This window comes from Thermoascus crustaceus (genome assembly GCF_041956765.1).
Source record: "Thermoascus crustaceus strain CBS 181.67 unplaced genomic scaffold VTN00scaffold_3, whole genome shotgun sequence".
NCBI lineage: Eukaryota > Fungi > Ascomycota > Eurotiomycetes > Eurotiales > Thermoascaceae > Thermoascus > Thermoascus crustaceus.
Window position 1 is genome coordinate 3,130,434 of NW_027192529.1, and position 25,982 is coordinate 3,156,415.

The 25,982-nt window shown below is 49.4% G+C and overlaps 8 protein-coding genes across 8 annotated transcripts; 6 read left to right on the forward strand and 2 right to left on the reverse strand.

Annotated features, from left to right (window-relative positions):
* Positions 1-1,046: 1,046 nt before the first annotated feature.
* VTN00DRAFT_6328 (uncharacterized protein) lies at positions 1,047-2,570 on the forward strand (the record flags this gene model as incomplete). The annotated part of the gene is made up of 5 exons (XM_069432952.1): positions 1,047-1,297; positions 1,359-1,705; positions 1,768-2,081; positions 2,148-2,313; positions 2,389-2,570. The coding sequence occupies 5 exons, from the start codon at positions 1,047-1,049 to the stop codon at positions 2,568-2,570; spliced, it is 1,260 nt and encodes a 419-aa protein (XP_069288760.1).
* Positions 2,571-5,349: 2,779 nt separating this feature from the next.
* VTN00DRAFT_6329 (uncharacterized protein) lies at positions 5,350-6,420 on the forward strand (the record flags this gene model as incomplete). The annotated part of the gene is made up of 1 exon (XM_069432953.1): positions 5,350-6,420. One exon carries the CDS (start codon positions 5,350-5,352, stop codon positions 6,418-6,420), a length of 1,071 nt encoding a protein of 356 aa, XP_069288761.1.
* A 189-nt stretch (positions 6,421-6,609) lies between these two features.
* VTN00DRAFT_6330 (uncharacterized protein) lies at positions 6,610-6,951 on the forward strand (the record flags this gene model as incomplete). Its single annotated transcript, XM_069432955.1, has 1 exon — positions 6,610-6,951. One exon carries the CDS (start codon positions 6,610-6,612, stop codon positions 6,949-6,951), a length of 342 nt encoding a protein of 113 aa, XP_069288762.1.
* A 483-nt stretch (positions 6,952-7,434) lies between these two features.
* Positions 7,435-9,608, forward strand: VTN00DRAFT_6331 (uncharacterized protein; the record flags this gene model as incomplete). Its single annotated transcript, XM_069432956.1, has 4 exons — positions 7,435-8,097; positions 8,171-9,047; positions 9,100-9,454; positions 9,509-9,608. The coding sequence occupies 4 exons, from the start codon at positions 7,435-7,437 to the stop codon at positions 9,606-9,608; spliced, it is 1,995 nt and encodes a 664-aa protein (XP_069288763.1).
* Positions 9,609-13,807: 4,199 nt separating this feature from the next.
* Positions 13,808-18,821, forward strand: VTN00DRAFT_6332 (uncharacterized protein; the record flags this gene model as incomplete). Its single annotated transcript, XM_069432957.1, has 4 exons — positions 13,808-13,859; positions 13,983-15,367; positions 15,428-15,537; positions 15,602-18,821. The coding sequence occupies 4 exons, from the start codon at positions 13,808-13,810 to the stop codon at positions 18,819-18,821; spliced, it is 4,767 nt and encodes a 1,588-aa protein (XP_069288764.1).
* A 47-nt stretch (positions 18,822-18,868) lies between these two features.
* Positions 18,869-19,488, reverse strand: VTN00DRAFT_6333 (uncharacterized protein; the record flags this gene model as incomplete). The annotated part of the gene is made up of 2 exons (XM_069432958.1): positions 18,869-19,005; positions 19,362-19,488. The coding sequence occupies 2 exons, from the start codon at positions 19,486-19,488 to the stop codon at positions 18,869-18,871; spliced, it is 264 nt and encodes an 87-aa protein (XP_069288765.1).
* Positions 19,489-20,275: 787 nt separating this feature from the next.
* On the forward strand, positions 20,276-21,383 carry VTN00DRAFT_6334 (uncharacterized protein; the record flags this gene model as incomplete). The annotated part of the gene is made up of 3 exons (XM_069432959.1): positions 20,276-20,342; positions 20,433-21,195; positions 21,272-21,383. 3 exons carry the CDS (start codon positions 20,276-20,278, stop codon positions 21,381-21,383), a joined length of 942 nt encoding a protein of 313 aa, XP_069288766.1.
* Positions 21,384-22,503: 1,120 nt separating this feature from the next.
* VTN00DRAFT_6335 (uncharacterized protein) lies at positions 22,504-24,765 on the reverse strand (the record flags this gene model as incomplete). Its single annotated transcript, XM_069432960.1, has 5 exons — positions 22,504-22,671; positions 22,794-22,896; positions 23,030-23,257; positions 23,379-23,661; positions 24,684-24,765. The coding sequence occupies 5 exons, from the start codon at positions 24,763-24,765 to the stop codon at positions 22,504-22,506; spliced, it is 864 nt and encodes a 287-aa protein (XP_069288767.1).
* Positions 24,766-25,982: the final 1,217 nt, after the last annotated feature.

A 25,982-nucleotide genomic window follows, 5' to 3' on the forward strand; every position in this document is an offset into this window, starting at 1 on the left:
TCACGGATCAACACCAGAACGCGTCGACGCGACCAGACAGTGAAGACTAAACATTGCATTTCATCTTTGTTCTTCTTTATTGTCTTGATGTCTCTGTTCCTTCATTCAGAGCTCTTTATTTGCACAGCTGTATGTTCAAAGATTCTCTGTTTTGACCCAATTCCTTCAGCTTGTCCTGAGATACTCTGTCAGATAGCGGCGCGATCAAGCAGTGAAGATAAAAAGCTGCGTTATCTGTCTTTCATCTTCCCTATCTTTCTCTGCGCATACGTCTCTTTTCTCGTTCATTCAGGCCAAATAGCTGCTTGGGTTTTGAAGTGATTCCAGGTAGTGAGCAGGACGATCTAATCTGCTTTTCGTCATCTTCCCGTCTTCTCTGAGCAGAGCGGATATCTCTTCTCCTTCTCTATTCCTTGGACTTCTTTATCCCTGTGTCTGCATCAGCTTCAAAGAGATTCCAGGCGGTGGCGGTGACATGATAGAAGGAGAGAACAGAGTCTGACTGAAGTCAGGATTGTCCTGCTTGAGCTTTTTCTTCTTTTTTTTGCTCTCTCTGTCTCTTTTGTCGAGACGACATCTTGCTTTTCCCTATCTGTCCTCGGATCTCCTTAGAATTTTCGACACCGGCTTCAACTGCTACTGTACCCAAGGACCGATTTCAGCTGAGCGCTCTGGATATATCTCGCAATCGAAAGTCGAGAGCCCCGGTTGATATATCAAGGACTCGTTTCTTGATCTTTCTCCTTTTTCGAATCACTTTCTCTCGCAGAGCTTCCTTTCTTGGATCTTTGTTTCTGGGAGCCGTTCGTTTGCACACCTTCTGGGACTTCCAGTTTGAACTCACTTTCTCCTATCAAATCCAAGACAACTTGCTTCCAGGAACAATCCAGCTGTTGTACCCAGAGTACCGGATACCAATAACCCGTTGGTAGATCACAGTATCGTTCCTTCACATTTTGATATTATCGTTTTGGTCTTATTGCGATCTGATTCGAAAGATCCATTGGTTCAGCTGACTCTTGGGCCCGATTATTGCCTCCAGCAACATGCCTGCTTCTGCGCACTTCAAGCTGTGGATGAAGCTTAAGGCGGAGGCTCTGAAACCATCAACAAGCAAATCCATGCCCCTAGAATACCCAAAAGAGTATCCGCTTGAAGAGGAACACACTCCACACTATAATCCCCGGCAATATTATCCCGTGGAGATTGGCCAGGTTCTGGGGAAACGTTATGAGATTATCCTGAAGCTAGGATATGGTACTTCTTCGACAGTGTGGCTGGCGAGAGACAAGAAGAAGTATGTGCATCTGTCCATAGGCGTCGTGCAGGATGCAGAAAGTGCTGACAAAGCGTGCTAGGTTGCCCTGGAAAAAGGACCAGTTTGTGACAGTAAAGGTGGCTAACACTGGCTTTATCAACATCCTGTCCGCTGAACAGGAGAAAGTGGCTCTCCGGTATCTTGCTGAAGCCAATCCAAAACATAGAGGATACAGGTATATCACGAAATTGCTCGACGACTTCACTATTAGAAGTCCTGAGGGGCGTCACGTCTGCCTTGTATTCGAACCAATGCGAGAACCACTATGGCTCTTCCAAAAACACTGGGACGACAACAAATTTCCAATCCCGATCTTCAAACGCCTGGTGAAGCTGCTTCTGGAAGGTGTGGACTACATCCACACCAAGGGTAGGTTAATCCATACCGGTACGTACCTCTATGCTCAGAGTCCTGCTTTTAGAGACAGGGGAAAACTGACCGGTCTCCAGATATCAAGCCGGACAACATCCTCGTCGGTTTCGAGAACGACCAGGTCCTTCTAGACCATATTGAAAAGGCGCTCCAGAATCCACCGCCAACGAAACACACACCATACCGGACTATCTACAAGTCTAACAACGACTTCGGAACCCTCCTGGGCCCCCCAAAGCAGCTGCAAATCGCTGACTTCGGTCTGTGTTTCTGGGCAGACAGCGTTCACCCAAGGCAGCCGCTCGGCCAGGCAAACCGTTTTAAGGCCCCCGAGGCCATCCTCAGAGCACCCTGGAGCTATTCTGTTGATATATTCAACCTTGGAGTGACGGTAGTGCCACACTGTTGCTTTTTTCCCCTTGTCATTGTGTAGTGCTGATCATCTCTCTCACCCCAGCTGTGGAACATGTTGGAGAACCGGATGCTGTTCTGGGGAAGAGACCCCAGAACCGGTAGGTACTCGGAACTCTGCCATGTGGCAGAGATGATCGCCGTCCTGGGTCCACCCCCGCGTGCACTGCTGGAACGCTCCAAGCGTGCAAAGAGATATTTCCGTGAGAACGGTAGGTTCTCGAATGCTACATGTCCCTTCTCAGTGGTAATAGGATCTGTTGTCTGACTGATGCGCATGCTGACAGGCCAGTTTCTGGCCCCTAATCTCGTTCCTCATAACCTGTCCCTTGAGAGCACTGTGGTCTCTCTTCACGGTGAGGAGCGATTGAAGTTTCTTCGTTTCGCACGAAGAATGTTAAGGTGGATACCGGAGGAGCGGGCCACAGCGGCAGAGCTCCTGGGAGATCCGTTTCTGTGGGGAGCATGAGTGATTGCGCCTGTAGCTTTGATGACTTGGTATGAAGCTGTATTCGTCACTTGTTACGGGTTCCACAGTAAGATTAAGAGTCTGCGAGATGACAAGTGTTAAGGTATTCTGAGAAGATCTGTAATGACGGTATGAACAGTAAAAATGTCTAGCCGAAGCTCCAATTTTCTGTGTCATTATTCCCTTTCAACATCCAACCGAGTTGGTACTTGAGCTCGTGCCATGCTTGTAATCCGGGATTTTTTGTTCCCGTTCCTGGCTAAGCTCTTGCAGGTACATGTACATACTCGACTCCATGAACTAAAAAGTTTCGATCTGTGGCTGTTTCTGTCAACATGTTTTGGAGGTCATCAGGCATTCTGGCAGAGAGCTGATTATAATCATCTGACTACAGAGACAAATGCAAGGAGCAGCGAATGACGACGTTGATATGGTCAGTTACACCGCGGAGTTTCCTTTTCTGACCAGCCTGACATCGGGGGCGCTGCAACGCGAGCATCAGAAAGGGCCGGGTAACATCGAGATCTGTCTATGTAAGCAAGGCGCTTAGCGTCCACAATATGTGGTTGGACAATGTTGCAACGGGATGTAACATGTGCCCGTCGAAGGCTATTAATAACGTCACTTGATGGACGGCGCGCTGAGACAGATACAGTCGGCGAAGTTCAGGAACCAAGGGAAGAGAGTAGAATGTCGGTCCTTAAAACCAAAAAGAGTAATGAATGCGAATAATGGGTCAATGTTCTTTCTTCCAGTTCTTTCTTCTGTTAGAGACGTTCCGCGGAGCATCGACGTCACAGAACGCCGCGGGACCGGGCGTCCGTAAGAGCCGTAGCTGTCAGGTACCGTAACAAACCTGTACAGTAAAACTTAACCCAGCGCCGTAGTGTACGGTAGGGCCGGCTGGTTCTTGAACTTTTATCGACCCCAACATGTTCCCGACTACATTATTTGCTGTTTAGCCGACAACAGGATATTGGTTCTCCAGAAACACAATTCCCTGACGCTGAACACTGACCCAGAGAATGCTGGAAATCGATGCTGTTCCAGTTCTTCCCGGTCGCACCTCGTCATAGGCCCACCGACCATCCTTTTTCCCCTCTCCGCTGGCCCATACTCGCCGAGAATCCGATATCTCCTCCACATCTGGAGTGGGACTATGGCCCTGATTATTATCAAGAGCTGGCAGATTAAGGACCAGTCCATAATCACGCATATTCCGAAATATGGACAATGGCAGCTGCAGCCATCCACTGTGTCCCTTAGGTCGAGGCCTGCCACTGCGCCACGGTCCAAGCCCTATTATCCTAGAATGAGTCCACCGTTGAAGGTGGAGAAAACAACCAGAGCGCCATTTACCAAGGCGACGCAAAGCGTTGCGATGCCTGAGGCTTTGTGTGGGTGCTGCGAGTCGACTGACCATTGCCGCATGCAGACAATCTGCTGTACACAGTACCTACTGCGTATTTTCCCTTTTTAGGATTACCGGCCTGCGCTCCCAACGTCATGACAACTAGAGGTAGCGACCGCAGAGCGGATGGTCAACACCGTAGTGATGAATATTCAACACACCATTTTGCCGAGAGAAAACGCACGACAGGAAACTTTATAAACTTTATGGTTTATAGAGAACAGTTGGTACTTTACAACGGGTACTATTCAACAGTGGATTCGAGCTACAGTGCGCCACGATGAGGTTGATGCGCCTCATTAGCGCCATGTCCGCCTATTATGCTACTCCTGGCAGGCATCACCCCTCGTTTCCCCTCGTGGCCGCGACCCAGTGATCCCACTTCGCGAGGCCAGGGCGTGACACATTGTAGGAGACAGCTCAGCTGCAGCCTTTACTGCAGGAATATGGATTATTACCAGAGTAACGTCAGGATGAAGTGCGGGAAAGAAAATACTGCTGTGTTTTCTTTGAAAATACTGCTGTGTTTTCTTTCTTTCCTTTTTTTTTTTTACTACTTTTTTTACTACTGAGTGAATTTTTTGGCTAGCCTGCGGTCATCTTTGCCTATCAAGTGGACTTATCGTTGTTTCAAGTTTTTTGGACGGCAGTTCATCGAGGGGCGGATCTGCTTGGATCTCGCATGTATCGTATCGTACGGTATGATCCTCGGTACCGGTACCGTCAGCACGTTACGGACACGCCGGATCGTCTCGTTAGCCTGGTCGCTCAGCCGCCCTTGACCGGGGGAACTCCAGCTCCGCTCTATGAAAAGAGAGGCCCCAGAGCCTTCCGTCTCCTCGTAGAGGCCTTGAAGGTTCCCTCACTTTTTCCCCCGCCATTGTCTCTCCATCTCTCCTTGTTCCTTTCATACCTTTCTTTTTCTCCTATCCGTGGCGCGCGCCTCTTTTACCGTCGCTGCGGCGCCTGTCTCACAGTTTGTGGAAACAGTGACAACAGGCCGTGACCCCTGTGAGACGCGGGATCGCACCTTGTCACAGTGCACTCGAGTCCCCCCGAAGTGAGAACCACGACGGATCCTCTATATCCAAGGTCTCTGCGAGACCTGTCAGGAGCCAACGGATAGGCTTTTGTCTCCTAGACAAAGCCCCAATTTTATCGCACCGTGAAAACTCCAATCGAACTGTCTTCACGATCCAATACCACCTACCAGAATCGGTACTACGTAGTGGCAGCTCGATTCACCACCAGACTGCCAATAGCGCGGCAGGCTCTCTCCACAACATTCGCAAAACTACCTTCATTTACGACAATCGAGGTAGCTGGTTAGTACAGTACATGGCTGGAGTGCAGCTCCAAATCAACAGTATGGCCGACTATCGACTACCAACACATCAGGTACCTCAGCGGAAACCGATCGGCGCGCGGAATTCTGGATTATCATACCAGGCCTTTGATGGACCTCCTCTTCAGCATCTTGCCCCAAATCCGGCCGGCCCGTCCTTTTCTCACAGTCGCACTCGAACAACATCTTCCTCCGTCCTTCCGTACATAAACGCCCCTCAACATCATAGTCACCCCGCACCGCATCCCACACTCGCAGCTCCTGGAAATTACCCACCTTCGAGACGTCTATCAAGTGCCACGACCTCCACCAGCTCGACAGGTGGCAACATCCCGACTCACACCATGTCCAGCGCTTCCTCCGATATCCACCGAAGCTTGTCGTCGCGCTCTGGTAGCGCGCAGTTGGGCTATGTGGCGTTGATGAGGAGACAGAAGGCCACGGTGTGGTGTGACCACGCCCAAGCTGAAGATCCTCGCCTAGTGGCTCAGAAACAGCAGGCCAAGAAGAGAGCATACATGGAACTCCTTGGAAGCGCTGGCGCTGGACGGACAGGTACGCTTGGCAGCGGTAAAATCAAGCATGGAGGAAAGGGCATGACGGATTTATCACCCTCAGCGTTTGTCGGGGCCAATGTCCCGGTACGATTGAGCGCGAACGAGGTAGGTGATGGCGATGAGGATGACCATGTCAACAACGGACTTTACCGTCGGACCGGCAGTAATCGCAGCTCTTTGGGGAGTAACCATCGCTACCCCAGCGGGTATCAACGACCGCAGCAAGGACAATTCGGTAATACGCCGCCGAACGAAAGAAATGATATCCCGGAGGCATCGGAGACTTCTGTTCCTAGAGATGCCAAAGATGACAAGAACGAATACTCAAAAGATGGTGCCACTGCCAGCGGCAGTAAAGACGTTGACAATGAGGATAGTTTTGGCAGTGTGGGTGAGATGGCAGCACCAAGCGCCGCCGTTGCTGCCGCACAAAAAGCGAAGAAGGCGGATGAACTGAAACGGAGAGGCAGCGTGGATGATCGATCGATGACTATGAGCGGCGTGAGACTATTTGTCGCGAACCCGGATACGGATTAGCTGTGGCGCGACAAATTGGGCTCTGAGGACTTATCTTTCCTTGGGCATATGTGATGTTTGATGAAGACACTAATCGACCAAAAATGGTCCAGCGGAGTGCGATTGGATTTGATGTATCGCCGCTCGAATCCGCAGGGTCTCCTTTCTATTGAGGAAAGGTATTTTTGGCCCCAGTGCCTGCGAGGCAGAATGGCTGCATTGGACCAGACAGAGCTCTCAGCAGTTCCTTCGGATCCGGCCAACCTCGCAAGCGTCGGGTCAATCTACTCTATACCAAATAACTGTTACAATTGGTCTCTGGTGGGGCCGTGGTGGATATCATTGCGATGCAGACATTTGAATTTCCTTCTCAGCACCAATATTGCCCATCATTCTTATCTTTCTGTGCATCAATGGTATTTTCACTTGTCTTTATTGTCCCACTGGGAAGGCTGCGTTGGTCTCGTTACATTTTCTGTGGTACTTCTTGTATACATTGCATTGGCATTGCTGAGCATGCGGCGTGGTATCCCACACAGAACACCATATTAGAGTATCTACTTAGTTTCTCAAGCAGAAACATAATGATAATAATACCAGATTGTACAAAACAGCATTCTACGTTCCAGGAATTGTATAGATAGTCATGTTGTACGTTAACTAAGTTAAGACCATGGCTTATGTAACTGTTGCGGAGCGCACGGGCCAATGAAGCCAGAACGCGAGGCGCGAAACTTCAATTAACGCGTCCGGAGCTGCAACTGCCACCACTGGAGATGCGTTGGACCTCCACCCGCCCTGCCATCCACAACGCATCCCATTGTTCTCACAAAAGGTGTGCTCTCTTTCCCACCACATTGTTATCCAGTTTGATGGGTCCCCCCTTTGTTCTTCCCCCCACTGCTGCCTTTCAGCTCTTTCTTTGACCTCTCATTCTCAGTGTTTGCTTAAGTAATGATCTGAACAGTCCCGTACGCACTTCCATCTGGTACTTGACGCCTTTGGTTATTAAGAGTTCACTATTGGCGATCAAGTATGGATGTCACAGTGGAGACCAGTCCTGCGATTCCTTCCCTTTCACAGTCATTGTCGACATCCCCGACCGGATCACGGAAGCGTTCGTTTCAGGAGATCGATGATGGCCCAGCGGAGCTCAAGAAGACCCAGAAGCCCAGTGACGGGGAGCTGAAACCCTCTACAGAGACTCCGGATACCAACCAGTCAGGCACCATTGCAGATGGTCCAACGATATCCGCAGCCCCAGATAATGTGACTGCCACTCCTGTAGATGCCGCAAAGGAGACGACACCCGTTAGCTCTGTCTTGACGGTGCTATCCACACCAAACATGAGCCCACCAGCCGCACCATCCACGCCTCAGCAGTCCACCACACCTGGCAACGCCGCTGCCGCCACAAACAAGAAACGCAAGCTTTCCGCGGCAAGCAAGGAGGCCAAGAGGCTGGAGAAGGAGGCGAAGGAACGCCAGAAGATTGAGGAGAAGGCCAAGAAGGAAGAGGAGAAGGCCAAGAAGGAAGAGGAGAAACGCGCCAAGGAGGAAGAGAAGAAGAAGCGGGAGGCAGAGCGTGAGGAGGAACGAAAGAAGAGGGAGGAGAAGAGAAAGGCGAAGGAGGAGGAAAAGGCAGCCAAGGAGGAAGAGAAGAGGAAGAAGGAAGAGGAGAAATTGAAAAAGGAGAGGGTAAGTTACTCGGCTTTCTTGTGTCGAAATGGATGTGGGCTGTCTTCGAGACGCAATGCTGATTTATTTTCAGGCGCAAATGAGACTCAATGCCTTTTTCGCGAAACCCGCTGCCTCATCTTCCGCACAGTCCTCAAATGCTGGCAATGCTGGAAATGCCGGGTCGTCTGAAGGCGACAGCGCTAGTGCGAACGTTCCAAGCAATGAGTCTGCTCAGAAGGTCATCTCGGACTATGAACGTGATTTCCCAGAGTTCTTTGTGCAGTCTCACACGAAACTTGCGCCAATGCACCGTTTTGAGCGCGATTCGGAGGCACTTGAGCACATTCGTGAAAAAGTTGACCAGTGGCTTAAATCCGGTGATAGTTCTATGCCGGACCCCCCTACATTTCGACCTTCCGAGCTTTTCCATATGATGCCATACAGGCGTCGCCGGGGAAGGAACGTTGTCCCTGTGAAGGAAATCCTCCTGAAACTGCAGAATTCGTACAGCACTATCGATCTTACCACAGGCGGGAAGACCAAGAAGGAAGAGTCCAACCCATTAGACATGCTCAAGAAAATACCAATGAAGACCCTCAAGTTTGGTGAGGACGTTCGCCCACCTTACCAGGGTACATTCACCAGACGTCTCCCTGAAAGTTCTGCCATAAAACTTGCGCGAAACCCATTTCACCGTGCTTTGCCGGATACAAATTATGATTACGACTCTGAAGCAGAGTGGGAAGAGCCCGAAGAGGGAGAAGATTTGGATTCCGAAGGGGAAGAGGAAGCCAGTGAGGATGATGACGAAGATATGGAAGGTTTCTTAGATGACGATGATGATAATCAAGCCGATGGGAAGAGACGATTAATTGTAGGGGATCTGGAGCCGGTCTGCAGTGGAATACGCTGGCAAGAGAACGGCATAGACCCAGAGTTCAACTCCTACAGGATTGAAGTCATATCAGGTACGTTCCGTCCGACGCTCCTGTTGTTAACTTAGTCTAATTTGATATCCAGATACGGCGAATTTCCCCATTGATCCGTTTTCCACCGCATACTGGCAGAAACCGAAAGCATCAGACCAAGGCAATTCGAAAGCCTCGCTTGCGCCTGATGTATCTGGGCGCTCCACATTGCACGCTTACGGAATGGGTCCTCCTTCTCTTGCTTCTCAAGAAAACGGCACTGCCTCGCAAACCCCCCTTATGGTTGGTCGTAATTCCAAGTTGAATGCAGATGGGACTGCAACAGCTATGCAGGCACTTGCAAAAACTAAACGACCATTTCCCCCGGAGCAGCTTGATGAGTTCAAGCAGATCGTCGAGGGGAGCGATCTAACCAAGACAGGCCTGATTGAGGTCTTGAAAAAACGGTACAGTTTCTCGTCTTCATCCAACTGTGGATAGTCTGTTAATGCTCTATACAGATTCCCCAAAGTCTCGAAGGATGTTTTGAAAGATACCCTCAACGCTGTGGCTGTCCGTGTTGGACAGAAGGAAGCAGACAAGAAATGGACCTGCAAATAAATCGGAAGTATTAACGTTCGATAAACGATATGTGTGGCATCGCTAGTAGCGAGTCATATTAGGCAAGCCGGTGGAGTTGTGGCGCTGATGTTGATGATTGATTTGATCTCTTGGAGGGCGGCTTGTATTGTAACTATTTGTGGTTTTTCTGCCACGGCTGTTTTTTCCGGCTTGTTCATGTTACTGCTATTTACCAACGTCTTCCCCCTGATCGTGTAGATGTGGAACCGAAGAGTTAGGGGCCATATGAAGATGCCACAAGTGGCGTCCATTCAATTTATGCGGGAGTGAATGTCAACTATCATTTCCTGAATCTCCGAAGCTGCAGGCTTTTTTTTTCTCGGCCCTGCCCCTCTATCCGCCACAATTTATCTATCGAGTAGCCTAGCTCCACTCGTTCGTATCTTTTGTCTCGGACTCTGCTTCCCAATTTGAGCCCGTCTACCGTTTTTCTCCACCCCCCACCATTCGCATTGCATTCATTATTATTTTTTCCCGTTCGCGATGTGATTGAAACCGATCATCCCATTCCATCCCACAACCCGATGAGATCTAAATTTAACCTACGCGGGAAGTGAGGCGTGTTGGAACCCCTGGGGCCTGCGAATCGGAGATCGTCCGTCTGGGGGAACCTCATGGGGAACCGGGTGGGAGAGGTAGGTAGGTCGGGATATATGTACAGTACATACATACAGTAGTTAGTATAGTAAGGTTAATGCGAGTATGAAAAAATAGGAGGGATGGGAGGGAAGAACAAAACGACTCGAGAAGGGTCGATTCGAATGGGACAGGAGAGGATTAGGTAGGATTTCGGGAGGGGTTCCTTTTTGGATTTGTTTCTTTTTTTTGGGTCTTTCTTGGCTTGGCTTGGTGGATGGAAGGAAGGAAGGAATGGGAATGGACTATTTGTTCATTCAGAAAATGAGGCTTGTTTAGTGATTAATTAAGTGTGTATATATAGTGTATGCCGGGCTTAAGAGATGTTATTGTGTGTATACAGTATTTATCAACTGATGAAGGACCGCGAGAAAGGGGGTGCTGGGAACTGGAACCGGAATTGAAACCCCAAATAGGCGTGTGGTGGGTCTCGTGGAGGAGGGGTACTACTCCGTGCAGTACATACAGGGCCCAGAACCTCGGAGAGAACGGTTCACTAGGTAACATAAGCTAGGTAGGTACTTACTTATACTTTCAAACTAACATTTCCTCCGCGGTACACATGAATAGTAATTCGGGAGGGAAATTATTCTTATGCTGTGCCATGCTGTGCTGGATTTGGTGACTTTTAGATACTCGAGGTACCTACCTCCTAGGAGGTATCTAAGTATATTAGGTGCTTATTAACTACACAGTGGGTTCTTGTTTGACTAAGCATAACGTCTAAGATAGTGAGAGGGCTATCTTTTGTTTTATATTTATCCAGCGAAAGGGACTAGCAATATGCATATAAATAAATAATGTGACTTCATATTTTGGGACTATAAAGAAAGGAGTAAACCCCGGATACTTGCTTAGCATCATGACTACTCAGAGTTCTTTTTGCTGTTTACTTATACTTGATCCCCCAGAAGAGGCACAGGATTAGATCACCGCTAAACAATATTATTTTTAAATATGCACGTCGTATCAAGTACTCCGTAGATATCGAACATGAGATGTTTGAATAACGGACATCACTTACCAATCAAGAGAGGACATATATAGAAATCATCATGCGGAACCAGTCGGATTATCTGGTTTTTTTTCTGCCTGCAGAGTCCAGGAACAAGACCATCAAGCTTAATATGCGAAGCAGCGAAGGGGCGTATGTAGGTAGACAGGGGTATCCAATAGGTTATGTTGTACTGCACTCCGGACCGTGTTCACTGTCCACTGAGAGAAGATAATTTCCCCGCTGATTTTGGCCCCCAGAGCCCTTTGAGAGACTAAATCTATGCAGTGTCATTGTTTTTATTAATGTTCTGCCTAGATGCTACAGCCGATGGTCTATCATCGCTGCCTGCTTATATGGCGGTGCTGGACAATGCAGCCGGAGGTAGTACGGTATGTATGTACATACATACTGTATTGCTTATCTGCAGTGTCGAGCATACACTAGATCTTTTAGTGACCGACAAAAATCGCAGGTAGATGACGATTCGCAGCAAGCTGTGATCCCTTTGAGCTGGGAATTCGGGAGAGCGTAGCTGAAAAATGATGCAAATGGCAGGAGCGCGGCAACCTTTACCGGCCAATCGTCCGTACACAGCACTCTTCGACGCACCGCCTGGTTTGGATACTGAGTGACCATCGTGAGATCTGCTCTGCATAGCAAACACCAGCTAGCTGGACACAGTGGAAGCTCAGCTACTGAGGTAAGCTCTCTGTGGCAACAAGGAACACCAATCAAGTCTACCATTGCAGTTGCAGAGACGTCCAAGAAAACATGATGGAAGCTCTCAAACAGTACAAGTCTCTCCTGATCTGGCAGACGAGGCAAGCCCGACATGGAAGTACAGCTTTTACACAGCCTGCAAGCCGAGTGTCGAGGTTGTAAATCGCACTGGTTTGGCGAAACGCGACTGGATCGAACCCAACGCGTGCGATGTGTTTGGGCGCCGTCCTCAACAACCCAAGTGGCTAATTGCCCAGGCAACTACCAAACCAAGCAGCTGAGATAATGGCTATTGTTTGGTTGTCACCCGAAAATCGTCAGTCCCTTACTCTGTGTTGTTTCTGGCGGTAACTGGCTGGCGGAGTTGGAAGCTGTGATTCATGCACTGAGCGCTGGACTAACACGTACTGGAGGATAGCCAGGCACAAAAATTTTCAATAGTGTTCTCCTTGCCACATCAGTCGAGCGTATCTACCTACCTAAGGCTAATAAGGTACTCCATACGGAGTACTCCGTACCGCGAACCCCATCAGTGCCTGACGGAGACGCTTTGGCTGGACACGTGCCAGCAGGTATACCTTGCACACAGTGACATACATAGCCAGATACAGAGTCATGGCACGGAGGATCGCCTCCCGGTTTACGGAGCACGGCGCATGCAGAGCAAAACGGTTTTGACGATGTTTCGAGAGGGAACGCCCTCAGCTGGGCTGGCCGCTTGGGCGCATCGTTCAAGCAACGATAGCGCTGACGGCCTGCTGCAGGGTGTCGACGAGTATTACTCACAACATAGCCATGCAGTTCGGAATGGGGGCGGCGGGCAAATCACGGATGGGGAGAGTCTAGAGGGGAAAAAAAAAACACATGCAGTGCCAGCGCATCACCAGAACGCGCATCGATCATTCGCGGCGTTGGCGTCGTCCCCATGCCGTCCAACGACGTGGCAGGCGATCTGTGACCGGAAGCTCGACCGCCCAGCGATCTGCGCTCCTCGACGCCCGCCTCTTCGCCTTTCCAGAAGAGAAGCCCGGCCTATGAGGACATCTCACCGGCTGTTCAGCTGCTGCTGAGTGCTTTTTCGTCGGCGTCCTTCGGCTTGACAGCTCTGCTGCCATCGTCTCCTCGCGTTCCAGCGGTGTAAGGGAGCACCCCGCAACGGTCCCCTCCCCGTACAGCGACATACATCTCCGTCGTGTTGGTCGCACCAGCCACAGCCCAACGAGTCACCGTCTTCCACTCGTCTGCGATCTCTGCCGCCCCGCTGGCCCAGAGTTGCAAAGGGGAACTGCATCAGGCCGATTCGAGTCACGGCGTGCATCCCGCCGCCAGCCTGTTAGCTGGTGCTTCGGGCCCAGAGGCCATCGGCTTCGACCTAGCCCGGCACCGGCTGCCCTGCCAGGTTTCATTCGCGCTGGACTCCATAAGGGTTCTCTTGTGGATTGCTGGCAGCAGTCGGATCTCCTCTGCAAGTCATCATCCATCTTCGATTCATCTTGTGTCAGCGGCCACTTCATCTCTCGCTGACATCGCCGCGTGAAACATCTCCCGCGGGCATATCTTCTGGCTCCCTCGATCTCCCTCCCCTCTAAAAGCACATCTCTTCAGTCCCTCGCGCGCCTCGTGCGGCTGCCGGGCCTGCTGCAAAACCCCACGTCACGCCCTGGAGCATTTCTACGAGGACCAGATCACGGATTCCCATGAGGGAAAACTCGCGTCGCCAGATCCGTTAGCTGAATCATGCGATAGAACGGTGTCTTCCGCCACGGGCATCTTGCGATCTCGAGGACTATCTCGGGATAGATGCCGGGAGACTGCCCATGGCAAAATGACCGATGTTCAATATGCCTATCTTCCATCGACCCTGGCAAATACGATCCGTACGTGCGCAGTCATTATCCTGCGGGATTCATGCTCTGCTTTTTCTATTTTATCCTATATCCCCGACACCGTATGTTTTGAAGCGGTAGTTTTTGCTGACGTTGATATCTCCGGTTTCTTAGCACTTCCCCGTTTTTCAGTCGACCCCCCTTCGAAATGTGATTACTCTCACGACCTAGAGGAAAGAGAGCGTTCAGAGGAACCAGCGGTGATGTCTCCAGAGCTTAACATGCCCAGCGACGATGGGCGCCAGGGTCTCGGAGTATCTTTTGTAGCAGGTGAGTCTGGCGACGGTGCCGGCTTCGATTCACGCCACGAGACGCGCAGGATGGCATCCGATGAACCTAAAGTAGCTGTGCATCCCCCCAGCTCACCAGTGGCACCTGAAAGACCCGGAGTATTATTTGAAGAATTTGCGATCCAGTACCGGCAGCGCCAGCACAAGGAAGCTCAAAGAAGAATCCTTGAGCACCGTCTTCACGCCACTAAGGTTTCTATTGGTCTCTCCGCGAGGCTTATGAGAATCGGGACAACCGTCCAAAAAGGCTTGGTTGAAAGTTTTAAACATGGCGACAAAGCCAGCTTCGTTACTATCTACAACACCATCCATGACATCCAGGAATCCTGTGATTCCGCTTCCCGGCGCAATATTCACCGGGAAGACCAATTGGAAGGCACTCCACTTGCCCTTGATTCCGAAAGGAACCGTTCCCCTGGTTTTCTGCATCAATTAAGCCCCAAGTCAAGGACCGATCTCCTTGAAATTTTGACTTTGGTTCGCACCGATCCACAATTTTTGTTTGAAAGAATTTGCAGCCTCACGCCTTCTCAACTTTCGACCCTCGTTTCATCGGCAACTTGTACGGACGCCGGTGACCCTGTTTTCTCCGCTACGTCCCGACCCAGGAGTCAATTCTTGTTCTCCAAGCGCAACACTACCCACTCCGTTCATTTCAAAGATCATGCTTTATCATTTGAGCGGACTGACCCCCTGTCAGCTCTCCTTTTCAACGTATTCGCCGCCCCTTTGGGTTGTGATTCTGCAGAAGCAAGGTTGCGTTTGGATGTGTGGTCTTCGACATGTGCGAAGCTAATTTCCCATGGAGGCAACAAGTACTATTCTCTTGTCGGACACATTCTGTCTTCCTGGGCCGTGTGCAGCGACTGGAAGGCCAAATCCAAATTTGAGCTCTATTTGATGGACGTCTTGCAAAAAGGCGCTTTTCTTTTGGAACATATCCCAAGTCCCCTGGGCCTTGATTTTGGCGCTGAGCCCCCGGATCCATTGAGAACCGATGTCGCCGAGGAATTCTTTGAGTCTGCTGTCCAGACCCTTTTCGAAGTCCTTGATGATCCGGATGGAGGATTTCCACACGGAGCCTTGGAATTTGGAAATGCCATTCTTGGAAAATTGGCTGCCCCTGAAAGCCGTGATCGTTTCCTTGAGTACATATTTGTCCAATGGTTTTTCTCCAAGTTCCTCCACAATGCGTTATTGTACCCAGAGGTATTCAATTCAATCTTTGAACCTATCGCTGCGACAGTGTACTGATTTATTTTTTCTCAGACCCATGGTCTACTCCTTGATTTCCATATCGGTAAGGATGCAAGGGAGAAGCTTCTGGGACAGATTGGGCTTCGGGCACAATCTCAAGTATTCCGAGTCCTGCATTCACTGTACGTTGCCATTCTCGCAGAGTTAAGAATGAAAAAGAAAAGTAAAACTAACTTTTCTTCACAGGCCCCAGTATTCAATTGCCCACCCAAACGTTAGAAAGCATTTGGAGAGAATGCTATCCAGGTTCCCCAGTGTGGTTCCCCAAATAGCCCCGGTACTGGATCGTGATCCTTCTATGGATTTCACCTCCTTTGAAGCTGGTCAAAGCTCACCTGCGCTCTTTTTGATGTTGTCCGCCACAGACATCACTACCATCCTGAACACGCTCTTCCCCAAGCCAATGGCCACATATGATCCATCCACGTCCTCGGGAATTCCCACATTATTCTTAAATTCGTCACAGTCTCACAATGACAGGTCAGGACGGATGTTCGAGTGCAACATCCTGCAAGGAAGGATCGATACATTTGCTCCACAGTCTCCAAGTGCTAGAACGGTCTGCCCGACAGAGATGAATTTTCAGGATACACCGAAATGTTATAACTTCCCTAGTGACCAGACCAGCGGCCCGTTTTCGCAGCCACAGGACTGTCTAATTCGGAATGCGAACCGTATCCGTTTCGAACTGTCAGACATTGGAGAGTCCGATGATCGGTCCAACCTGGACCATCCTTCCTCAGAGGATTGGGCTATTCTTTCTATTTCCCATGACGGGAAGTCTCTGAGCTGGACTTTGTCCCCTGAAGACGATTCGGAGGATCTGTCTGACGACGGTCTCCGGTCAACAATTACAGGATCAGAAGAAAACCTTGAGGCGCTACAAACAGCCATTATGAAGCTAGTCGATGATTTTGATACCCCCAACCATTCAATCTATGGCTTGCAGTCCCGATTCACGCAGCAGGCACCACGTCTTTCTCTCAAGCAGAGGTTCGACAGCGCAATGTCGCTTTGTCAGCATCATTCAGATTTTATCGGCGCTCATTACTGGTGGAATGCATCAAGACAGCTCCTCCAGGGTGCTGCCAAGTTGCCACAGCGCCCTGTTGACGATGACTGGATCCTCGGCCCAATGCTTGCCTCCAGTGACCGCTCATTGGCTCTGTCACGCTCTATCGTCGAGCACTGTGAATGCAGCTTTGTGACGCTTGATCGCACCATGGAACAAATGCAAACAATGGTGAAGGAGATGATGAGAAGTTTGGCAAAACTGCGTAATAAAATGTGGTATATGACCGACGTTAAGAACTCGATGAGGTATGAGGATGCGAAACACGTGGCTCTTGCTTTGAAGACAATGGTATATCCGCAGAGCGTTCACAGACAGCCTGCCAACGAATATCGGTCACGTAATGGGACGAGATCGCTGGCGAGCTCTTTGCTTCAAAAGCCTGAGATGCAAGTCATGAATGTTATGAAAGCTCCCAGCAGCCAGGGCGGACCGAACAAACTGTCAGATGAGCAGGTTGATCTCACCAGAAAATGGCTTACGCATCATGGGATTGATAACTTTTGCAAGGGTGAGGAAAGAATCCATCGATTCTGCTATGAGGTCAAATCAAGCATCAATAAACTGGTGGGAGATACCATGGCGGAGACGCCTGTGTTATGGGCCAGCGAACTGTTTCAGAAGGAACGGGCAATGTATGAAGGCCCTAGTACCAGAACTTACCCCGGAATCTCTCCCACTGCCAGCATCCGACCATCTAGCATCGCGAGCGAAGACTCCGTCTATGGCTCTCACTACCTGAGCCCGAATGCGCGTGCTTCTGATTCAATTTTCCGATCCCCTCAAGAACCCCCGACATTGGTCCGCAAATCATCTTTCCAAAGTCTTGCTTCGGACAAATGGCGGACTCCCAGAGATTATAGTTCAACAGATACGTCTTCGATTGGGGACTCACCTGGACGAGCGCCGTCCAGCGCGACAGCTGATTCATATAGCACTTTCTGGTCCGCTCCTCGTACTCAAACACACTCTGCGACCAGCGCATCAAGTTTCCAGTCTCGACCTCCCTCTATGTTTGGTGATATCCTGATCCCACCCCGCCGCAGTGACCGCAATGTGCACGGCAAATCGGTCTTTTTAGACGAATTGAGACAGACCTTGACCAGTCTGCTTCTCAGTGACCTCGGCTCCCCGGTGTGGAGCTGCGGCAGTGAGACTGATGCCTGGTTCACCGATTTCTTGAACCAGAGGCGAATTCAGGCACAGATGAGGAAACGTGCAAAGATCCAGAAATTCTTGGCCGAATGTGATTCTGCGTCAAACCGTCAAGCTAACCATCCAGAATTTGCAGACCGATATCTGACCCGCCGAAGGAGCAGATCCGCTGGACCTACTGTCTTCAGGTACCGACAATCAAAAGAAGCAGCGTCGACGTCTGCGGCACACCATGATGCGCGACAGAATACCGACCCCCCGACCTTTGCGTATGACACTGCCTTCCGCCAATTGATAGAGGTTTTTTCGCGTCATGCCAATCCATTTGTCAAGCTGAAGGCACTTTGCGACTTGAAGGTGTTGGTCATCGCATCACTAAACTCATCTAGTGACGCCAAACAGACCTCGACTGCTTCTGCGAACTTTAATTCCGGGAACATAAGAAGTGTGGGTATACAGCAAAAGAGCCGAACACTGCGTTACAGCTTCTCTGAGCCTTCGGGGCGTGGATACTCAGACGAGGAATCGCTGCAAATACCCATGTCTCCTATGGCCGAGTCAATTGGTTTTGGCTCTCGGCGGTCGGACGATTTGTCCCCCACTGAAAGTCAGATTATTCACGCTATGAGAGATCTTCTCCGGGACATTAAGCCGAAGACCCTCTTTAGGGACCTCCAATTTATATCTGCTTTTGTCCCCAGCGAAATCCTCAACAAGACAGAAAGTGGGACTGCCTTTTTACATTTCGGTTTGGCCGCACTTAGCTTGAAAGATGAGGTTTGTGACAGCATGGTGGAAATTGCAGACCATATTGTATCTCAGGAACTCAGTCGACGCCACCCTCAAGCCCACGACGGCAGTCAGAGACCTGGGCATGGAATTGAGGACGCGGCTAGGATGTGGATTATCACTGCCAAAGAGGGTAACGCGGTAGCACAGCGCGAGCTTGCGATTCTCTATCTGACGCACCCGGAACTGCTACCCAAGGTGACACTTCCACTTACCCTGCCCCGAGATACATTCAAGGCGGACATGATGTACCGTCGGGACAAGGACTCGAAGTCCGATCCGCAAAGCATGTGCTTGGCGCTGCACTGGATGCAGCTCTCTGCTAACGGCGGTGACGAGTTGGCGAGGAACAGGCTACGGGAACGGGAGGAGTTTGATTCCATTGCTTGAATACCCCTTTCTTTTGGGACTCTTGAGGCGAAACTTTTGTTGTTGTTCTATACCACTTTGGCGAGCGTTACAGTTTGGCTTTCTATTCCGGTCGACACAATCCTTCCTAGGCTGTGTACAGGAGCTACTTGGTCGCGGGACGCTTGAGGGTTCTTGACATGCGGCTGTGTAGCTTCATTCCCATCTTTCTTATGTCGTCTTTTTTAAAATTCCCCTTCCGGATTCGTACGGTTCTGAATTCGAAGTTATCCTTTCGTTGCGAGGATGGACATGGTCTCCCTGTCTATTTGCCCTTTCTTATGTGATCCCCCCTTTTTCCCCCATTTCCATTCTACTCTTGCTCCTCTTTGGGCGGGCCTTTGCCTTTTACTACTTCGATGACACCTTTTTCCCCCTTTTTCTCGTCTAAATCCTCTCGGAGTTCCAAGTGTCTTCTACTACTGAGAAGTGCGAGCACGGAGGCACGCTGCGTAAGTCATTTCGCTGTTACCCCCTGTTGTTTATTTGCTGTTGGTTACCCCCCCCCCCCCCCACCCTTACTGTATCTTGCTCTATCCCCATAGTTGTGTGTCGTGTCTGTCTGTCTACAAAGGCGGTCTCCTTCCGTATGGCGGCTGTCAAAGCTTCTCTGCGAGTCAAAGGGGAAAAAAAGCGCAAGGCTGAGCATTTGCGGACTCGGAGTGGAGGGTATCTGTCGTTTACCTAGAATGAGGTGCTGGTGCGGAATAAGATAAAATATAAAACCCATATAGTGTTGTGATAGTTATTGGAGAAATAGTGTGATGACATGGTGTCCTTGCTGCTTCATTGTATAATGTCTAGTAGGTACTAGATGCTACTAGTAAGGTAGTCTTGATACCAGCCCCTCGCAGCCGTTATATTAACATACATATATCTGTTGAATACATGACCTGTCCGTTAAACCATCCTCCATCTGCCTAGTGACATATAATGCCTGTTTGACGGTCCTTCAGGTAATCTAAGCTGGGGAGTTGCAGCGTTGGACTGCGAGCAGGCTTCTGTTTCCGTACCTCCGACGTCATCGCAGCCTGACCCCACGTGCCAAACCGCCAGAAACAAACAGAATCTCGCTCTGCGGCCGTCACCGAGCCTGAGCTTTCAGATGGACGCTGGCGCGCAAACCTGCAACTCTTTTCTTGTCTTCTGGTCTCTCCGTTGCAGCTCCGCTTTCATTGTCCCACTTTCCCCCCCACCATCTCCCGAGTCCGCAATTCTTCACCTGATCAGGTCTGTCTCGACGTCGGAACCAGCCATCAACCCGTCGATCTGAAACACTCCTCCTTCATTTCAGCTGCCTTCATATACCTGGGCCTGCTTCACTGAGTGATTCTCTGTCTGTTCGACTCCGTGATCATAGTCTCGAGATCTCTTGGTTGAACCCCACGGTCGCTGTCCCGACAGGCTCATATCGAGTCTGGAACATTATATCCATCATGACCCCGACTCACCCTCCTCCAGCAAAGGCGCACAGCAGCGATGAGGTACAGAAGAGGCCAAAAGGTACGGTCAGGCCACGCGGTCTAGCTTCAATGCCCCTTTGCAGCGTCACTTGCTTCGTATGGACTGGCTGACATGGACTCATACATACAGGCATTCTCAAGAACTCCAACTCTTATCAGGTCCCGCAAACGTCCCCTCACAAGGAATCTGTCGCCTCGACTGCTGGCCTCAGCCATGCCGACATCGACAACAAAGAACTCACCCTCCAAAATACCCTCCAGAACGCGGGCCGCCGCCGCTCCTCGTCCGGCGGTACCCGTCGCACTTCCACCTCCCGACGCCAGTCCGCTGCAAGCATCACCGGTCGCGACGAGAACTCTCCGCGCCTGAAGTGGGACGAGGCGAACCTGTACCTGACGGAGCAAGAGCGGACCGCCAAGATGAAGATCGATGAGCCCAAGACGCCCTATGCCCCGCGCTACGACCCCACGGAGGACGAGGAGGAGATGGAGGCGCTCGAGGCGGCGCAGGACCGCATGCTGGACGCGCAGGATCTGGTCGTCGATGAGCTCGATAACAAGTCCCGTGGTCAAGCGCCCAAGAAGAAGCCGCGTGTGCAGGAGGAAGACGACATTCCGGGCCTTGATCTTGGCGAGCCCGAGGAATCGGTCTCCCCGGCGGGGATCGCGGGTGAACAGGGCCGGATCTTCCGCGAGGGGAGTGTCGGCGTGGATTCGCATAAGGGTGAAAAACATGTCATTGTGGGTGGTGACGGTGTCAATGGTGCTGAGGATGAGGAGGAGCGTGCTGGGGAGCGTCTGTTGACGCCAGAAGAGGCTAAGGAGAAGCATCGCCAGTTCGAGGAGCGGAGGAAAAAGCACTATGAGATGAAGGACATCAAGTCACTGCTTGCGTAAGTATCTCCTGTGGCTGTTGTTTCTAATAGCGCTTTTGAGGAATTACTGCTAACCTCTGGATTCTCCTAGTAGACACCCTGAGGATCTGGACGCCATGGTAGATGACGAGGAGGAAGAGGAAGCCTCGGCCCAACCACCTACTGTTCCAAAGATACCTGAGCGGTTCTTGAACGGCAAGAAGTAGAGTTGAATGAAGTAGAGTTAAATGGTGGAATATCCATTTTCCTCTACATCCTCTCCTTCGTCACACATTGCGCAGGTGCTTTCTGTTCACAGGGTGGTCATTGGTTGACAAACCTGACGACCCTCTTCTGACTTCGATGTTCAAGTTCAGTCTATATCCCCATTGTCTTTGTGCTTTGCATATCTCAGGTTAGGCGGTCCGTTCTTTTCCCTCTCCCTTTTTTTGATGATATGCGTTGTAGTTTCACGACTGTGCTGTATGTATGCACCTCTTGTCTTTTCTTTTTGTCTTCCTCTTGCCCTTCTCTTTTCCTTCTTGAGAATAAGCAAGCAAGCCAAGTGACAGCTGAGCTTTTTATTACGGTGGTGAGATCGTATGGTATGACTTTATGGTGGTTTTTGTGTTTTATTTTTCCGGTTAAATAATTTGTGATAATCGATTTTATTTGTGAACATGGGTCATTTATCTCTTCTCTACTTTGTCCTTTGTGCGATGTAATGTGACACTATTGGAACAGGCCAACACGAAGATGAAGTAAGATTTGACCTGACTTGACTTCAAGCAAAGCAACTGCTACAGGTGCAATTCAGTTTGGGAAAGTATATATATATATATATATATATTCCGCTTCGTCGTACCCTAAGCCTAGCCGAGCCGTTGGGATGTGATTCCGGGATGGATGGTATTGCTCGACTCGATCGAATTTGACAACCCAAGATGCATCGCCATTAACCACCACCTACGCTTGTTGCATGGCGTCTCCTGTTTCAGCTATCTTAGCCTTACCTGAGCTCATTTCTGCACTTCCTGGTTTCCCCTTGACGATTCATCTATTTCTCGTCACAGGACATGATTCCTATCGGGACGTCCTACTTACTTCATTTTTTATAAAGTATTCATACATATTTGCTTGTTTTTATATATACATAGATATCCACTATGCAGACACAGTTCCTCCAAACGCCGGCCCTCCAAAAAACATGCCAAATACAATGAAAAGATGCCCTCATCAGCCTGCAGTAACCCACCCCATCCCCCGCCAGAACGCCACTATAGAAAAGGAAATATGCCAGTGTTCACCCAAAAGAGTATTTATCGGGTGGTTCCTGATCCTATTCATTCACTCCACAACAACACCTATCCAAGACGTCAACGCGGCTCCGATCATGCATGCGATAAACGCGCCCAGGGACCCTCCGAATCCGGTGCCGATTATGGAAAAGAGAAATATCACCACGGCTACGATTGTGGTCTTTAGAGAGGAGGCTAGGGAGCGGGATGCGTGGGCCTGTTGGTTTTTGGTTTTTCGCCATGTTAGCTGAGTTGCTTGCTTATTTTGGTTATTTTGTATTTATGCTTAGTGATTGGTGCTTAGGATGTGGTTTATGTTTGGGACGGGATAAAACAAACCATATTTCCGGAGCGTGCTTGTAATGCGGCGATATATAATCCGATTATGGGAAGGTCTCCGAGGTGGTCGGAGATGAAGCCGTTTCTTCCGAAGAGGTGGGAACTAAGTAAGTCGTAGCACGATTATGTTAGTTTCAGATAGATTAGGTAGACAGATAGGTTAGGTAGATAGATAAACTGGCATCCTACTAGGGGAGAGAGGAGAGAGAGAGGAAGAGGGAAGAAGGGAGACGTACTGCATCTGAAATACCAGACGACCATTCTCGTTCACGAAGCAGGTAGCTAAATTTGCTGGTTCTTGGTGCTCATTAGGAGTATGCCTGTCCTCTCTCGGAATACCGGGGGGGATCGTTGCGGATGTTGGCGATGTCAGGAGGCTGAAGACGGAGTGACGGTCATCACCATCATCATGGTAGTTCAGATCGATTCTTGAGGGGCCGTCATTGTCTGGCTTCGTGTCGCTCCTGTTCAGAGATCCAGAGATGTCGTTAGTATCTGGGTTCTGAAATATATATATATATATCGAGAGAGAGGGGATATGATTCTAGTTGACTATACATGTATATATGTAAATATTCCACGTACGGCTTGATGAACTTGAAATTGCCATCTTCGTTCGACAGGAAGAGAGACAGATCCAGCGACCTGTCCTCACTGTACTTTCCAGACCTGGTGCGAAGCTCAGCGTGTAGAATGGTGCCGTCCAGCCTCACGGCCCGCGCGGAGTCGAACCACCTCGATCCGCTGAGATCGAATTCTCCGTCGTTATTTGCAATGTGCTCGTTGAGGTCGATCCGTGAGGGCACCAAGTCGCCGTTGAAACGTCGTAGGTTTGCATGTAACCAGCTACCGCGTAGTTCGATATTTTCTGCGGTGTGCTGGAAAGCCATTGTTATTTGCATTTTTCTTTATTTGGAAACGATAATAAGATTGAACGGTATAAGTCAAGTCTGATTTGGGGAACTGGGCTGTTTATTTATTTGCTGGCGAGGTATCTAATGATAAGTTTCTGAGATCTGAAATGTACAGATGTCTGCAGGCACTTGGCCTTTTTTTTTATGGACTCTGACATCGTATGCTATAATGTATTTTTATTTCCCTCCCCCGACCGCCACGACATCAAGAAGAAACTAGATGTGAGCTGTACCAAGTACAGTGAGGCTTCTGGGGCTGAACTACTGTTGTCGTTTGTCCAAGTCGTTGCTGTAAACCGGTCATAAAGGGTCTGGATTGGATAACTCGTCGCCAACAGAACTGTCCCACGTGGTGACTCGCCTTATGTGCACACCTGAGCAATTAGAAAAAGACAGTGACATGGCAAAGCTAGGCAACCTAGTTTACGAGAGGACAATGCTTCACTTATGCATGTGTGCGTAATTTGAGACAATTGAAGATCGTGTTCTGAAGAAGGAACACCTGTTGGTGGGGTCCTTTTTTAGTTTACAAAAAATAACAGAAAAAAGATAAAGCTTGATCAGGTAGATAGTTCGAAACGCAGCCATATTATTCTATATATTTAAAATAAAAATACAACAGTTTATAGGATAGCATGGAAGAATAACCTTACCTAGAATATATTAAAACTTAATCTTTTTCCATAATCCTAAAGAGAAATAGGCTTCTCGCAACCTTCAACTTATCTTTATCCCAAAATAAATCATCCTTATAGGCCTTAGAGTAAAATATATCGTATATAGAAAAATACAGCTTAACCAATTTCCTATCTAAAAATATAATCTCTTATACCCTTATTATATAATTATATGTTGAGAAAATGTTGCGAAATATGCCAGTTTGTGTAGGAAATGGGGGTTGAGCACTAACTCCAAGAACGAACATTAGGTGAAGAACGACGACACTAAAACCTCAGTAGCGGGCGACTGTACATACTTGTGTTGAGACGATAGGCATCCTGTGAGGTCCCCGCACCATCAATTGGGCGCATAGCGAGCCTATCGAATCTGGGGCCCATGTCGTCTCTTGTAGACCAGATACTGGCATTTCCGGCGAGTTCCCACGATCTCACATATCTCGTCATCTGAGGCTACGTAGCTAGCCTCGTGCGTTCATGTATTTCAGTTCACTGCAATCTAGGAATCATCATAACAGGCTGAATTGAACTCAAAGTGGAGTAGGGTCAGGCAGCAATACATGCTGTGTCGATCCCACTTCTCGCTCAGGGTTGGGCTGCATTGTTTACGAACATAAGTTAGGCAAGTATACCATCTTCATCAAGCATACTCTATAAACGCCTGAAGATATTAAGGCTGTCTGACTTGATATACCAAAATCTAGGATTTCTCACTCTGTTTCGCTTCATGGATACCTCTGTATTGTCTGTCTTCATCGAGATGACCTCCATTCCTTATCTCTTTATCGATGCCGAAGAGGTTATCCTAACTGAAAATTGTATAACTACTTGATTGACCAGCCTGGTGTATACAGGAATTGTTTTGTCAGACGTATAACCCATATCAAGAATGTGGGCTCCGTGGTGTCGCATGAATGCCTCCAGATAATCGTCCACGACGAGTCCAGCGGAGCCCAGTACACGGTTGGTTGCGGAGCGTCAAATTGAGGGAGATCAAGTTATTATCGGCCACTGGCAGAGTTTCCGGTCATCCTTGGGCTTCTTTTCTTCGGACGTTAGCTGTGATTCCGGTTTCGGCTCAATCTCGAGCTGCAGTTCCAGTTCCAGTTCCAGCAGACCGGATCTTCCATTGCCAATGTTCTCATTGACCTTCGACCCGCCGCACAAGCTCAACGTCTGCGAACTTGCACGTATTCTTCACTATATTGACACAAAAAAAAGCATATCCTACAATGCAAACAGCTTTTGGTATGCCTTGACCGTGTATGAGACGGCAAGGTTATGGCGTAAAGCCTCTCAGATACCATGGAGATGGTATAGCGTACGAGGATGCGTTCTATTATGGAAAAGAAAGTCCAAGGTACGATTCAATTTAACCCCGTTTCCTACTACTTGATGTTTCTGATAGAGTCATCACAGGCAGATGCCGCGGAATTTGATAAACAGAGAAAAGATGGGATATTCTACGTTCCATCTCACGACTTGGATTCGGATATTGCAGATTCTTTAAGGGAAATCCAAAACGAAGAGAAGCGTCAAGGTTTGATTCCCTCTGGACTAACTGAGAGCATCGATTGTTCGACGGAAAGCATCTTTCC